This window comes from Polyodon spathula, chromosome 24, assembly GCF_017654505.1.
Source record: "Polyodon spathula isolate WHYD16114869_AA chromosome 24, ASM1765450v1, whole genome shotgun sequence".
Classification (NCBI taxonomy): Eukaryota; Metazoa; Chordata; class Actinopteri; order Acipenseriformes; family Polyodontidae; genus Polyodon; species Polyodon spathula.
The window spans coordinates 25,001,758-25,018,575 of record NC_054557.1 but is presented as its reverse complement, the minus strand read 5'-3'; the positions used below and the strand labels follow the sequence as shown (position 1 = coordinate 25,018,575).

General features: G+C 39.7%; 1 protein-coding gene across 2 annotated transcripts in view; it reads right to left on the bottom strand.

Annotated features, from left to right (window-relative positions):
* Positions 1–278: 278 nt before the first annotated feature.
* Positions 279–16,818, bottom strand: part of adal (adenosine deaminase-like) — a 51,683-nt gene continuing 35,143 nt past the window's right edge. For both annotated transcript variants that reach the window (XM_041226069.1, XM_041226068.1), the window contains 4 exons: positions 10,338–10,418; positions 2,674–2,812; positions 1,148–1,248; positions 279–661 (listed from right to left, as the gene is read on the bottom strand). In XM_041226069.1, coding sequence (XP_041082003.1) covers positions 470–661; positions 1,148–1,248; positions 2,674–2,812; positions 10,338–10,418 — 513 coding nt within the window. In that variant the 3' untranslated portion in view covers positions 279–469. The remainder of the gene's footprint in view (positions 662–1,147; positions 1,249–2,673; positions 2,813–10,337; positions 10,419–16,818) is intronic.

Genomic DNA, 16,818 nt, shown 5'->3' with positions numbered 1-16,818 from the left:
GAATATCAAAACTCCTCAAGAATATCACAGACATTTGCAGAGCTTTCTGAGATGGTATAGTTATAAAATAATGACTTGGATCGCATTATTAAGGAGTTTGGTGATAAAACGAGCGATCAGGAGAGGATTTATCAGTATGTATGTCAACAAAGAGGTATGTGAAAAATACAGCGAACAGCAGGGTGGGGCTTGGCTGGAGATGCAGTACTAATGTCCTTTTGCAATGCAGGGCCTTTTAAAACTGTTACACTCTGAAAAAAAAAAAAATTAAACAGCGCATGTAAAATACAGCGAGTGTGAAAATAAATTGGACCTGACAGTGCTGAGTAAATGGACCGCTAAGGGTTAAAAGCCATACAGGTGAAAGGTTTTATTGCAACACAAAGGGAAAAAATGTAAGTCTGGGTTTAATTTCAGCTGTTACCCACAAAGAGAAACACACAGCAATCAGAGGTTCTTGAAAAGTCTGTCAGCTGTGCATCTCTCGTTTGAGTTGTGCCCACCGGCGCCTCAGATCCTGCTTGACAGACTCCGGGGCGAAGCACCAGTTGATCGCCTGCTCCGACAGGGCCCACACCTCAGCTGTGCTCAGGTTGAAGGTAGTGGCAGCCAACTGGTACTCCTGGGAGAGCTCGGTGGCAAAAACACCCTTATCATCCGTCTGGACAGAGGGAGAATGGGACACACATTAACCTGAACTCTGTCATCATAGATAAACAAGATATATTTTAATGTAGTTTAATTCCTAATTGTTCTGGAGAAAACTCCATCCATAATAATAATAATAATAATGTTGTTTACTGCAGGTGGTGAACATGTAACCCTGATAGCCTCATCAATCAATGCATCAATCAATCAATTGGACTCCAAGTCCCTGGAGTCATCTGGCCTGGTTGTTCTGGTCTAAATTGGGGCAGCTTGCTATGTTTAATAATGTTATTAACAAAAAATGACTGGGACAAATGAGGAAAAGTCCCGCATTATAAATACAGATATGGACATGTTATGTTGTGTGTATACATATATGAACATGTGTGTATACAGATAGGAACATGTGTGTATACAGATAGGAACATGTGTGTATACAGTCACACACACAGCAGTGTTTTATGGACAGTCATTCCTACTCTAAGACTGGTGAACTCACACAGAGGACACAGGGATGGCCCAGGTTGTACCAGTATAGGAAGTGATGTTTATCGTAGGAGGAGACAGTCTGGCCCTTGATGTTGGAGGTCAAGCACAGCTCTATAGCGAGAGAGAGAGAGAGACACACAGTCAAGAGCAGTTAGAGGAAAAGAGGATATTCTAACAACCCCTCATGGGTTCAGTAGCATTGTGCAGTTTCTATACAGCTTCCTCCAAAAGAATTAGAGCACTGCCCTCAGCAGGTAATAAGGAATACAGCACTGCCCCCAGCTGGCAATAAGGGATACAGCACTGCCCACAGCTGGCAATAAGGGATACAGCACTGCCCACAGCAGGCAATAAGGGATACAGCACTGCCCACAGCAGGTAATAAGGGATACAGCACTGCCCCCAGCTGGCAATAAGGGATACAGCACTGCCCCCAGCTGGCAATAAGGGATACAGCACTGCCCACAGCAGGTAATAAGGGATACAGCACTGCCCACAGCAGGTAATAAGGGATACAGCACTGCCCCCAGCTGGCAATAAGGGATACAGCACTGCCCACAGCAGGTAATAAGGGATACAGCACTGCCCACAGCAGGTAATAAGGGATACAGAACTGCCCCCAGCTGGCAATAAGGGATACAGCACTGCCCCCAGCAGGTAATAAGGGATACAACACTGCCCCCAGCTGGCAATAAGGGATACAGCACTGCCCCCTGCTGGCAATAAAGGACACAGCACTGCCCACAGCAGGTAATAAGGGATATAGAACTGCCCACAGAAGGTAATAAAGGATACAGCACTGCCCACATCAGTTAATAAGGGATACAGCACTGCCCACAGCTGGCAATAAGGGCTACCGGAGCACTCCCCACAGCAGGCAATAAGAGATACAGGAGCACTGCCCAAAGCAGGCAATAAGGGTTACAGGACGGTGAATGAATATGAGTGAATATCGGCACGGAAAGTGAACAAAATCAAGATTTAAAGCCAAGGTCTGTTTACATGCCCATGCACAGATTCTTGCAGTCCTAGAACTATTACATACAGATTTATTATTAATACCTAGGATTTAAAAATTAATCTACAGTATATTTGTTTTCTATTCATGACCAAATTATCTTTGTTTTGCAAGTGAATTTCGAGGGGTGCCTCATATATTATGAAATATTTTGTTTTTAAACAGTTAATGTCAGCTGTCACAATATTAAGAAAAAAGCATAGTAGAAAGTCAACATGGTACAATTGGGTTTCTTTGTGATGTGCTGACATACCAACTCTGACTGAATGAATGATCCTTGGAACTTAATAACAAACATCAGAGCACAGCAGTGAAAGCTGTAACTTTCTGTCATGGTTTTGTGTCACTTAAGACAATTTCAATCCTATATTCAATACCATCACGGCTGACATGCCCAGCTTCACTCAATTCTCCTGCTTGAATTTCAATCCTATATTCAATACCAGCACGGCTGACATGCTCAGCTTCACGCAATGCCCCTGCTTGTTCCAGTACTGCAGGTCCTCCCTCATGCTTACCCAGAGGGATGTGTTTCATCATCACGGTGTCCACTAGCTCCTGTGACCCGCCCACTTCTGGGTGAAGGAAGGTACCATGTCCTATCCTGTCGGGGGGGAGACTCAGGAGCAATCGAGTCTCTTCCTGCTGACTGGTCACCTGAAAGGGTATTGAAAGAGGGTTAATACAGTATAGTAGGTCGTTAATTCTGATGATAGAGTGTAGAAGGTCTTTGATTCTCTTGATACAATATAGCAGGTCACTGATTCTCTTGATACAGCTAGCACCGCCTAATCAGGATATTGATAATCAGGATTTCTGTTTAAATGGGATACAACTCTAGGTTCTTCCCAATGCTATTTATGTCATTTAATTGGGACATCACTTCGTTTAATATGGATACAGTATTTATAAATGATGACCGGAGATCACTTTTCAGAGCAATACAGGTACGCGTAGCACAGTGCAGTGAGTACATGATTTCACTGTTGAACACCCCAAAGAGCCGGAGTCTCCTGTGGTTTCTCAGGCTGCTGTTGCAAAGAAAGTTGTCGTGTCAACATCGCAGGTGCCTCGCCTTGTGGTAAAATGCAATTTCTCATTTCATGTAGAAATAAATAATAATAAAAAAAAAAAAAAGATTAATTTTGTATAGGAATAAAAAAACAATTAACTACATAATTAAAAATATTTTATATTACAGTGGCTCTCAAGTATTCACCCCCTTGGACTTTTCCACATTTTATTGTGTTACAACATGAAATCAAAATTGATTTAATTAGGAGTTTTTGAGACTGATCAACACAAAAAAGTCCATAATGTCAAAGTGAAAAATCTACAAATTGTTCTAAATTAATTACAAATACAAAACAAAAAAATAATTGATTGCATAAGTATTCACCCCCTTGAGTCAATATTTGGTAGAGGCACCTTTGGCAGCAATTACAGCCATGAGTCTATTTGGATCTCTACCAGCTTTGCACATCTGAACACTGCAATTTTTGCCCATTGTTCTTTGCAAAATTGCTCAAGCTCCGTCAAGTTGGATGGGGACCTTTGGTGAACAGCAATTTTCAACTCTTTCCACCTATTCTCAAATGGATTGAGGTCCAGGCTTTGACTGGGCCACTCCAGGACATTGACCTTTTTGTTTTTAAGCCACTCCAGTGTGGCTTTGGCTGTATGGGGTCATTGTCCTGCTGGAAGATGAATCTTCTCCCAAGTCCCAGGTCTCTTGCAGACTTCAGCAGGTTTTCCTCCAGGATTTCTCTTTACTCTGCTGCATCCATTTTGCCCTCTATCTTCACGAGCCAGTTTTGTGAAGCACCTGGGCTATTGTTGCCGTATGCACAGTGTCTCCCAGCTCAGCTGTGGCAGACTAACTCCTTTATGAGTTGCCATGGGCGTCTTGGTGACCTCCCTGACTTGTGCCCTTCTCACCCGGATACTCAGTTTTTGAGGACAGCCTGTTCTAGACAGATTCATAATTGTGCCATATTCTAAACAGTTGTCTCCATTTCTTAATAATGGACTTTACTGTGCTCCAGGGGATATTCAATGCCTTGGAAATGTTCTTATCCTACCCCTGATTGCTGCTTTTGAAGAACCTTATTCTGGATTTGAGTTGAATGTTCCTTCGTCTTCATGATGTAGTTTTTGTTAGGAAATGTACTAACCAACTGTGGGACCTCCCAGAGACAGGTTTATTTAATCTGAAATCATGTGAAACACCTTAATTGCACACAAGTCGACTTCATTCAGCTAATTATGTGACTTATAAAGCTTATTTAGGTGTGTCATAGCAAAGGGGGTGAATACTTATGCAATCAATTATTTTCTGTTTTATATTTGTAATTAATTTAGAACAATTTGTAGATTTTATTTTTCACTTTGACATTATGGACTTTTTTATGTTGATCAGTGGCAAAAAGTCCTAATTAAATCCATTCTGATTCCATGTTGTAACACAATACAATGTGGAAAAGTCCAAGGGGGGGTGTATACTTTTGAGAGCTACTGTATGCAATTAACATGTAATCATAATGTGATGTAATTGTATTCTTTTACTTTTCATTTAGAAATAAAAAAAGCATGACAAAGGTCGTCTCAAATGGCTCTCGTTTAATTGGGTCAGCCTCTTATTTGGTATATTTTTTACTTCTCCCGAGGCCTCCCGATAAAGCGGCGCCAACTGTACTCACAGCTCTTACACCTCTCTACACTGCAGGGGATTCCTGTGACACACTGCTCTTCCTGTGTGTGCACAGGACTCCTGCCCTCAAACCCTTTTCTCCATCACATGTGTAGGGATGAAACGATAGTAAATTTCCACGATACGAATAGTTGAGAGCCCACTCTTTCACGATACACCGATTATCATGATAGCAGCTGTTGTTTTTCAATTACTTTTTTATGAATAAACAGAAAAAAACAAAAAGTTATGTCTTCTTCTCTGTGGGATATGGTCTGCAACACAAGGAAGCTACAGACTTTAAAAAAGAGCAAGATTCTAGCAAGAGTGAAAAAAATTACTAGCACACAGGTGGAAGAAAATAATCTTAATGAAATTGTCCTTCTATTACCATGATCCCTTTATTTAAATCTGTCAGAATGGGACTAAGCTTTTTTCCTCCTGCTTTATTTATACATTTTATTTATTTAAATGTACATAATTACAAAATATGAAGCATCTGTACTTCTTTCAATACATTTAAAGTACTTGCTTTAGACACATACTGCTAACTATTCTCTTTTTTTTCCAGTCTGCAAAATAAATCAATTATTTTGTACTATATAACCTGTACGTATGGAATAGAGCAGTATGGGCATGATGTTCTTTATGCATATTCCTTTTTTTTATTCGTTTTTTGTCATTATTTATAAATTTAAGAAAACACATTTCAATACCGTTATCAACCCGTTATTACCCGAGGAAGCCTGTTTTTCTGCTGGCACAATAGCCTATAACGTGTACATTTTATGAATGTATTGAAATGATACACTGACAATTGAGGGTGGAACAGAGGACAGTATAGGGAAGATGCCGCACTGGAAAAAAAGTACATTATTAAAGTGACCTTGCTTGTTGGCTGGTGATGTTTTTTAAATCCACTGCGTGCTAAGTACTGAAGGGCATGTTTGAAGTTGTTCCTGTTTTCGTTGTTGTACTTTTGCCGCATTCTGCGGAGGTGCACCCTATGGGACTGTATTTCCCCGCTATATATTTTTTTGTAGTGAAAGTACACACTAAGGCTGTCAGTTAAGCCTGAAAATACCAATCGATTAATTGGGCTCACAAAATATAATCGTTCTAGTAAATATCGATGATTGCACCATACATTTTGGGTGCATTCCTCTCCCTGTGATGTTATTATTTTAACATAAGAACATAAGAAAGTTTACAAACGAGAGGAGGCCATGCGGCCCATCTTGCTCGTTTGGTTGTTAGTAGCTTATTGATCCCAGAATCTCATCAAGCAGCTTCTTGAAGGATCCCAGGGTGTCAGCTTCAACAACATTACTGGGGAGTTGATTCCAGACCCTCACAATTCTCTGTGTAAAAAAGTGCCTCCTATTTTCTGTTCTGAATGCCCCTTTGTCTAATCTCCATTTGTGACCCCTGGTCCTTGTTTCTTTTTTCAGGTCAAAAAAGTCCCTTGGGTCGACACTGTCAATACCTTTTAGAATTTTGAATGCTTGAATTAGGTCGCTACGTAGTCTTCTTTGTTCAAGACTGAACAGCTTCAACTCTTTTAGCCTGTCTGCATATGACATGCTTTTTATGCCCGGAATAATTCTGGTCGCTCTTCTTTGCACTCTTTCTAGAGCAGCAATATTTTTTTTATAGCGAGGTGACCAGAACTGCACACAATATTCAAGATGAGGTCTTACTAGTGCATTGTACAGTTTTCATTACTTCCCTTGATTTAAATTCGACACTTTTCACAATGTATCCGAGCATCTTGTTGGCCTTTTTTATAGCTTCCCCACATTGTCTAGATGAAGACATTGCTGTTTAGTAAAAGCTTGCGCACAGCAATTCAATGCAAGGGGTAATTATGCCCTGGTAGCATCAAAGGGAAAAAAAAAACAGCATTCGCAACAAGCCTAGCAAGTTTAACATATTACAGGAGTATTACTAAAATATTGATTCCAAACAGATTACAGTACTTTGGAATCTAAGCTTTACATACTCTACACGAGTTTACAAAAAACGTTTTTTTTTTTGTTTTTGTTTTTTTTTAATTCAGCGAAAGCTGCAGCATCATGCATTGCATCTTGTTAATACTGTACCACCTAACCTTCACTATCTGTGAAACACAATGCAGAAATCCTGGCTTAAAACATAATAATAATAATAATAATAATAATAATAATAATAATAATAATAATAATAATAATAATAATAATAATAATAATACATTTATTTATTACTTACTTCTAGCCACGTTTTCTACGATTATCGAATAATTAAATAATGTTAACGATACGATTATGTGGCAAAGTGACCACCCCATTGTGTATTTTGTGTTGTATGTTGTGTGTTAATGTTGGTGTGTAGTCATTGGTACACGGGATATAAACGGGTCTGTGTAACACGAGTGTTTAAAATGTATATTTGTATTTAGGCACGAGGATTGCACAGCACTTCACATGCAAGTAAAAAGTAATAATATGTGAGCACGGGGAATTGCACTTTATTAATTCACGTGCAGTTGTCCCGCGACTCCAATTGAATGATTGATTAGCAGTCGAGTCTCGGTACAGCTGCACAAAAGCAGCATGTTTTCACTCATTCGGGGTTGTGTGTTCGGTGAGTGGAGAACGGGATTGGAGATGGAGGTAATAATAATAAAATAATAATAATAATAATAATATAATAATAATAATAACAACACTATGTAACACAATTTTTGTTCCTGGGTAGTAAGTGTTATTTCTTAATTGCTTATGCCTCAAAAGTATAGAAAATGGCTATTATTCCCCACAGACTTTGCTTTTGTGACCAGGACAGTGATATTTTGAAATGTACCTATTTCCAATGAGAAAACGGGCGAATTTGTGTCTTTTAGTTCACATAAAGTCAGAAAAAAACAACATATGAAATCAAATTAACATGTATTTATACTAAAGTAATATAAAAATGACTACAAAAGATTTAGAAGTGAGTAGTTTTTCGAGATTTACGATTATACTGTAAATCACCCCCAAATGTAGTCTCCCATCATGTTCTCATTATACTGTCCTTGGTAGCGGCGTTCAAAGTCCAGTATATCCTGGTGGAAGCGCTTGCCTTGCTCCTCCGAGTACGCTCCCATGTTCTCCTTGAATTTATCAAGATGAGCATCAAGGATATGGACTTTGAGGGACATCCTACAGCCCATTGTGCCGTAGTTCTTCACCAGAGCCTCAACCAGCTCCACATATTTTTCGGCCTTGTGATTGCCCAGGAAGCCCTGAACCACTGTGACAAAGCTGTCAAGCTGCTTTCTCCTTACTAGTGAGCTTCTTGGGGAATTCATTGCACTCCAGGATCTTCTTTATCTGTGGTCCGACGAAGACACCGGCTTTGACCTTTGCCTCAGACAGCTTAGGGAAGAAGTCTTGAAGGTACTTGAAGGCTGCCGACTCCTTATCTAAAGCTCTGACAAATTGTTTCATAAGGCCCAATTTGATGTGCAGTGGTGGCATCAGCACCTTCCGGGAGTCCACAGTGGTTCCCACTTGACGTTGTTCCTCCCCACAGAGAACTCAGTCCGCTGTGACCAGTCCCGCTTGTGGTAGTGCGCCTTGGTGTCCCTCCTGTCCCAAAGGCAAAGATAGCAGGGAAACTTGGTAAAACCGCCTTGGAGACCCATCAGGAATGCCACCATTTTGAAGTCTATGACCTCCCAGCCGTTCTCATCATACTTCAAGGCGTCCAGCAAGGTCTTGATGCTGTTGTAATCCTCTTTGAGGTACACCGAGTGAGCCAGGGGAAGAGACGGGTACTTGTTGCCATTATGGAGCAGCACGGCTTTGAGGCTCCTGGATGAGCTGTCAACGAAGAGGCGCCACTCATTCTGGTTACAGGCGATTCATCCAACAAGTTCCACTGCTTGAGCCTAGACGTCAAAAGCTCGGCATTGGACTTGGTGAGACCAAGATCTCTAATCAAGTCGTTGAGGTCTTTTTGGTTGGGGTAGTATGGGTTTCTCTCCTCAGCTCCACCTCTGAAATTGTCATCTGGATCTACAATGTCTTCCTCGCTCTCTGACTTGCTGCTCTCTTCTAAAGACGGCTGCTCTCTCTCCGGAGGAGTGGGTACGGGGAGCTCATGACAGTGTGGCACCGGGGCGATGGATGAAGGAAGGTCCGGATACGTGACAGCAGGTGCATTCTTGCCAGTCCGACGTTTGGAAGGGTCCACCATGCAGAAGTAGCAGTTGCTTGAGTGGTCAGTGGGTTCCCGCCAAATTCTTGGGATAGCGAACTTCATGGCTCTCTTTTCCCCTCTGTTCCATCCTACAAAAATACATTTATTTCACCCAATGTGTAAGAGATTCTCGCAACATTTTTCATATATGATATATTTTTTCAATAACACTGAAAATTGTAAAACATTTTAAAATTAAAAACTTTTACAATTTTAAAAATTTTAACAAATTTTATAACATAAAATTCCGAGCAACAATTGTCCATCTTACCTTCCAGAGCTTTTTTTGCAGTGCTCGCAGGTGAAATGAGGTGCCCAGGGTTTGTCTTGATCCCCGACAGGCATGCCGAAATATGCCTTGTAGGCCTCACACATCTTAGCAGATGCTTCCACGGAGTACTTTTTCGCTCTTGTCTTGATGAATTGGCCGCAGACATAGCAAAATGCGTCTGCCGGATGCTTGCAGCCTCTTGATGCCATCTCAGAAAAATGCAGATATGTATCCACTTAGGCAGCTGGAACTAAACTGAACTAGTGGGCTTAAGGCCCCTGTATTTATACTACTATTTATATTACTGGAAAGTTCTAGAAAGTTCTAGAAGTTACTCCAAGTTTACTCAGCACTGAATCTATCTAGAATGTTCTGGAAAATAGGTAAATTTCAAAATATCACTGTCCTGGTCATAAAAGCAAAGTTTGTGGGGAATAATAGTCATTTTCTATACTTTTGAGGCATAAGCAATTAGGAAATAACACTTACTACCCAGGAACAAAAAAAAATAAAAAATTTGTTACACGGTGTAATAATAATAATAATAGGTAAAATATCAGCTCACCGTGTTTATTTAGTGTTAGTCCGTTTTGTTTCATCTCTTTGTTTTGGCTACCAGTGCCGTGTCCTGTGTTTTGTTTGTCTTACAACCTTTTATTTTCCATCTGTCTGTGCACAATTAAATGCTGAGTGAGACCATTCTCTCAGCCTCACCAAACTCCACCTCTGTTGTTTATTTCCTGGTTCCTGGTTTCTGGTCTGACGTCACCCACTGCAGCCATCTTTGTGACAGATTATCACGAATATTCGTAATCACGACATATATCGTACTATCGAAAAATTGTTTCAACCCTACACATTTGGTTTAGGTATCGTCAACCACAAGCGGAGGAAATGACACAGAATTTGGTCAGCTTAATGGAATGACCAACAAAGCATTCCACCTCCAAAGGTCCAACACTCCGGCCTCCCTGCAGCAGTAATGCCAGCGCTCTTACCTCAGCCAGGTGCACAGCCAGTTTGAGTCCTGAATTCCTGGCCCTCTGAAGTGAAGGAATGAGATCCTTGCCGTGACCTACCTTCAAACGAATAAACAAATATTTATTCATTAACCGAAGACAACGGTAATGGTGTTTCATTTCATATTGATTTCAGTAAAACCTGTAGTTAGGCCTTAAGCAGTCACCAGTCATTATACTATCCCCTCTTCAATTAACATTGGCTATCTTACTCGAGTTGTTGCCCTTGTTTTGATGTGGTCTCCCTTCTGTTTTGTTGATTTCTCCCCCCTTCCTTTCTAGTTAAGAAACATTTAAACTAGAAAGGAATGGGGGAGAAATCAACACAACAAAAAACAGAAGGGAGACCACAATAAATCAATTGCAACAACTCAGGAAGATAGTCATTAAATGTGTTTATCTAAATGCTAGAAGTCTCAGAAACAACATTTTAGAACTTGAAGCTACTGCATTAACAAGTAATTACCATGTGACAGGTGTTACAGAAACTTTGTTATAGACACTGATGGAGACTAATATAATATCAGTGGGTATACACTGTATAGGAAAGACAGGCAGGAAAGACAGGCAGGACAGAAGAGGCGTAGAGGTAGCACTATACATCAAAAACAGTCAAAGTCCATGTGTTAAATCTTGAAGAAAAAAAACAACGCCGAATCAGCATGGGTCAAAATAAACTGACAAAAATTCAAAGAGTATAATAGGGGCATGCTATAGACAGTCAAATTCAGATGCCGAGCAAAATAACCTGTTATGCAATGACATTAGAACTGCATGCAGCAAAGGAGAAAACATATTAATGGGGGATTTCAACTTCCAACCTATAAAGTGGGGAAACCCAGTGGGGAGCATGACAGACAAAACTGAAATAGTGGAAATGGCAAATGACTGCTTCCTATGCAATTTGTCAAGGCAACGACTAGAAAGGAGGCATGCCTTGATTTAGTCTTTCCAAATAACGGAGACTGAATAACTAAAACAGAGGTCAGAGAACCACTGGCAAACTCAGATCACAGCATGGTCTCATCTGAAGTGCTTTTTAAAACCACAAAAGTAGTAACTAAAGTTCAGGTTTACAATTTTAAAAAGGTAAACTATGAATGTATGAAACAGAGACTAACAGAAGTAGATTGGAGTAAAATAAAGAAAACATCCACGGAAAAAAGATGGCTAGATTTTTTTTTTTAATGTAGTACTAGAGCAAACCTATTGCATCACAAAAGTAGACAAATCTAAATCTAAAACAAAATGGACAAACAGATCGATTAAAAAAATATTCAGAGAAAAAAGGCACTTTACAGAGCGTTTAAAAGGGACCAAGAACAAAGTACACAGAAAGAGTACTTGAAACTGCAAACACAAGTCAAAAATGAAGTTAGAAAGGCCAAGAGAGAGATAGAACTGAGCATTGCTAAGGGGGCTAAAACCAATTCCAAAAAGTATATAATATTTTTCCAATATTATAGCAGCAAGAGAACATTCAAAAGAGGAGGTTAAATGTCTAAGAGATACAAATAGAAAAATCACAGATGAAGAAAAAAAAATAGCAAATATATTAAATGATTACTTTTCACAATTTTTTACAAAGGAGGATATGGACAACATGCCCCACATGTCAACCTATTCCTATCCAGTTTTAAATAACTTCAGCATAACCGAAGCAGAAGTGTTAATTGGACTAGGAGCTCTTAAAATAAACAAGTACCCTGGGCTGGATGAGATCATCCCAATAGTACTCAAAGAAATGAAAGAAGTTATTTACAAACCGCTAACCAAGATCATGCAACAGTCTCTTGACACAGGGGTTGTACCGACAGACTGGAGAATTGCAAACATAATACCGATCCACAAAAGGGAAAACAAAACCAAACCAGGTAACTACAGAACAAGAAGGCTGACTTCTATTATATGTAAACTTATGGAAACACTGATAAGATAAAAAATGGAAAATTACCAGTATGGTAACAGTACCTGGGAGACAGTCAACATGGTTTAAGGAAAGAGAGATCTTGTCTAACTAACCTGCTTGATTTTTTGAGGCTGCAACATCGATAATGGATAATTGCAAAGCATATGACATGGTTTATTAAGATTTCCAGAAAGCTTTTGACAAAGTCCCACATAAAAGATGAATTTTCAAACTGAACGCAGTAGGGATTCAAGGAAATGCATGTACATGGATTAGGGAGTGGTTAACATGTAGAAAACAGAAAGTACTGATTAGAGGAGAAACCTCAGAATGGAGTGTGGTAACCAGTGGTGTACCACAGGGATCAGTATTAGGTCCTCTGCTATTCCTAATCTATATTAATGATTTAGATTCTGGTATAGTAAGCAAACTTGTTAAATTTGCAGATGACACAAAAATAGGAGTGGCGGCAAACTCTGTTGCAGCAACAAAGGTCATTCAAAATGATCTAGACACGATTCAGAACTGGACAGACACATGGCAAATTACATTTAATAGAGAAAAGTGTAAGGTACTGCACGCAGGCAATAAAAATGTGCATTATAAATATCATATGGGAGATACTGAAATTGAAGATGGAATCTATGAAAAAGACCTAGGAGTTTATGTTGACTCAGATATGTATTCATCTAGACAATGTGGGGTAGCTATAAAAAAGGCCAACAAGATGCTCGGATATATTATGAAAAGTGTTGAATTTAAATCAAGGAAAGTAATGTTAAAACAGTACAATGCATTAGTAAGACCTCATCTAGGATATTGAGTTCAGTTCTGGTCACCTCACTACAAAAAGGATATTGCTGCTCTAGAAAGAGTACAAAGAAGAGCGACCAGAATTATTCCAGGTTTAAAAGGCATGTCACATGCAGACAGCCTAAAAGAATAAAATCTGTTCTGTGTTGAACAAGAAGACTACACGGAGACCTGCTTCAAGCATTCAAAATTCTAAAAGGTATTGACAATGTCGACCCAAGGGACTTTTTCAACCTGAAAAAAGAAACAAGGATCAGGGGTCACAAATGGAGATTAGACAAAGGGGCATACAGAACAGAAAACAGGAGTCACATTTTTACACAGAGAATTGTGAGGGTCTGGAACCAACTCTCCGGTAATGTTGTTGAAACTGACACTCTGGGATCCTTCATAAGAACATAAGAAAGTTTACAAACGAGAGGAGGCCATTCGGCCCATCTTGCTCGTTTGGTTGTTAGTAGCTTATTGATCCCAAAATCTCATCAAGCAGCTTCTTGAAGGATCCCAGGGTGTCAGCTTCAACAACATTACTGGGGAGTTGATTCCAGACCCTCACAATTCTCTGTGTAAAAAAGTGTCTCCTATTTTCTGTTCTGAATGCCCCTTTTTCTAAACTCCATTTGTGACCCCTGGTCCTTGTTTCTTTTTTCAGGCTGAAAAAGTCCCTTGGGTCGACACTGTCAATACCTTTTAGAATTTTGAATGCTTGAATTAGGTCGCCACGTAATCTTCTTTGTTCAAGACTTAACAGATTCAATTCTTTTAGCCTGTCTGCATATGACATGCCTTTTAAGCCCGGAATAATTCTGGTCGCTCTTCTTTGCACTCTTTCTAGAGCAGCAATATCTTTTTTATAGCGAGGTGACCAGAACTGCACACAATATTCAAGATGAGGTCTTACTAGTGCATTGTACAGTTTTAACATTACTTCCCTTGATTTAAATTCAACACTTTTCACAATGTATCCAAGCATCTTGTTAGCCTTTTTTATAGCTTCCCCACATTGCCTAGATGAAGACATTTCTGAGTCAACAAAAACTCCTAGGTCTTTTTCATAGATTCCTTCTCCAATTTCAATATCTCCCATATGATATTTATAATGTACATTTTTATTTCCTGCGTGCAGTACCTTACACTTTTCTCTATTAAATGTCATTTGCCATGTGTCTGCCCAGTTCTGAATCTTGTCTAGATCATTTTGAATGACCTTTGCTGCTGCAACAGTGTTTGCCACTCCTCCTACTTTTGTGTCGTCTGCAAATTTAACAAGTTTGCTTACTATACCAGAATCTAAATCATTAATGTAGATTAGGAATAGCAGAGGACCTAATACTGATCCCTGTGGTACACCGCTGGTTACCACACTCCATTCTGAGGTTTTTCCTCTAATCAGTACTTTCTGTTTTCTACATGTTAACCACTCCCTAATCCATGTACATGTGTTTCCTTGAATCCCAACTGCGTTCAGTTTGAGAATTAATCTTTTGTGCGGGACTTTGTCAAAAGCTTTCTGGAAATCTAAATAAACCATGTCATATGCTTTGCAATTATCCATTATCGATGTTGCATCCTCAAAAAAATCAAGCAAGTTAGTTAGACACGATCTCCCTTTCCTAAAACCATGTTGACTGTCTCCCAGTACCCTGTTACCATATAGGTAATTTTCCATTTTGGATCTTATTATAGTTTCCATAAGTTTGCATATAATAGAAGTCAGGCTTATTGGTCTGTAGTTACCTGGTTCAGTTTTGTTTCCCTTTTTGTGGATCGGTATTACGTTTGCAATTTTCCAGTCTGTCGGTACCACCCCTGTGTCAAGAGACTGCTGCATGATCTTGGTTAGCGGTTTGTAAATTACTTCTTTCATTTCTTTGAGTACTACTGGGAGGATCTCATCCGGCCCAGGGGATTTGTTTATTTTAAGAGCTCCTAGTCCCTTTAACACTTCTGCCTCAGTTATGCTAAAGTTATTTAAAACTGGATAGGAACTGGATGACATGTGGGGCATGTTGTCAGTATCTTCCTTTGTAAAAACTTGTGAAAAGTAATCATTTAACATATTTGCTATTTTTTTTTCTTCCTCTACGATTTTGCCATTTGTATCTCTTAAACATTTAATCTCCTCTTTGAATGTTCTCTTGCTGTTGTAATATTGGAAAAACATTTTGGAATTGGTTTTAGCTCCCTTAGCAATGTTCATTTCTATTTCTCTCTTGGCCTTTCTAACTTCCTTTTTGACTTGCGTTTGCAGTTCCGTGTACTCTTTCTGCATACTTTCTTTTTGGTCCTTTTTTAATGCTCTGTAAAGTGCCTTTTTTCGCTGAATATTTTTTTTAATTGATCTATTAAACCATTTTGGCAATTTAGTTTTACATTTAGATTTGTCTACTTTAGGGATGTAATTGTTTTGCGCCTCTAGTACTACATTTTTGAAGAACAACCATCCTTCTTCTGTGGGTGTTTTCTCTATTTTACTCCAATCTACTTCTGTTAGTCTCTGTTTCATGCCTTCATAGTTTGCTTTTCTAAAATTGTAAACCTTAACTTTAGTCTTTACTTTTGGGGATTTAAAAAACACTTCAAATGAGACCATGTTGTGGTCTGAGTTTGCCAGTGGTTCTCTGACCTCTGTTTTAGTTATTCTATCTTCGTTATTTGAAAAGACTAAATCAAGGCATGCCTCCCCTCTAGTGGGTGCCTTGACAAATTGTGTTAGGAAGCAGTCATTTGTCATTTCCACCATTTCTATTTCATCCTTCGCGCTACCCACCGGGTTTTCCCATTTTATTTGGGGGAAGTTGAAATCCCCCATTAGTATGGCTTCTCCTTTGCTACACACATTTCTAATGTCATTGTACAACAGATTATTGTGCTCACCGTCTGAATCTGGCGGTCTATAGCATGCTCCTATTATTATGCCTTTTGAATTTTTGTCTGTTATTCTGACCCATATTGATTCGGTTTTATTTTCTTTGTCCTTCAAGAAGCTGCTTGATGAGATTCTGGGATCAATAAGTTACTAACATCCAAACAAGGAAGATGGGCCTAATGGCGTCCTCTCAATTGTAAACTTTATGTTCTTATGACTGTTCTTCCCGAATGGAGCATTAATATTGTACTGGAGGTTGTCACAAAGACCCAGTTTGAGCCAATACATTATATAAAGCTGAAGTACCTGTCTGTGAAGACAGTCTTCCTCTTGGCTATCACCTCCGCTACGCAGATCAGTGAGCTGCAGGCGCTGTCTGTACACAGCTCCTGCATGCATATTTGGGAAGACGGCAGCAGGGTGTCTCTGCTCACCAACCCTGCTTTCCTCCCCAATGTGATCACAGCCTTCCACATTAACCAGTCTGTGGAATCGGAATCCTTCCTTCCACCTCCGTTTGCTTCAACGGAGGATGACAGATTGAATTTCCTCTGCCCAATGCAGGCATTGAGATGCTACATGCATAGGACAAGAGCTTTGCGTCAATCTGACCAGCTCTTCGTCTGTCATGGAACACGGACCATAGGACAGGCCATCTCTAAGCAGAGTCTGTCACATTGAACTGTGGATACAATCTCGACTGCGTAGAATGGTGCTGGCTTGCCCCCTCCTGGTAGGGTAGCCGCACACTCCATTAGAGGGTTGGCTACATCTTGGGCCCTTTTTAAAGGTGCCTTGATGTCTGATATTTGTACTGCGGCTACGCCACATACTTTCTCCAGGTTATACCATCTTAATGTGGTAGACCC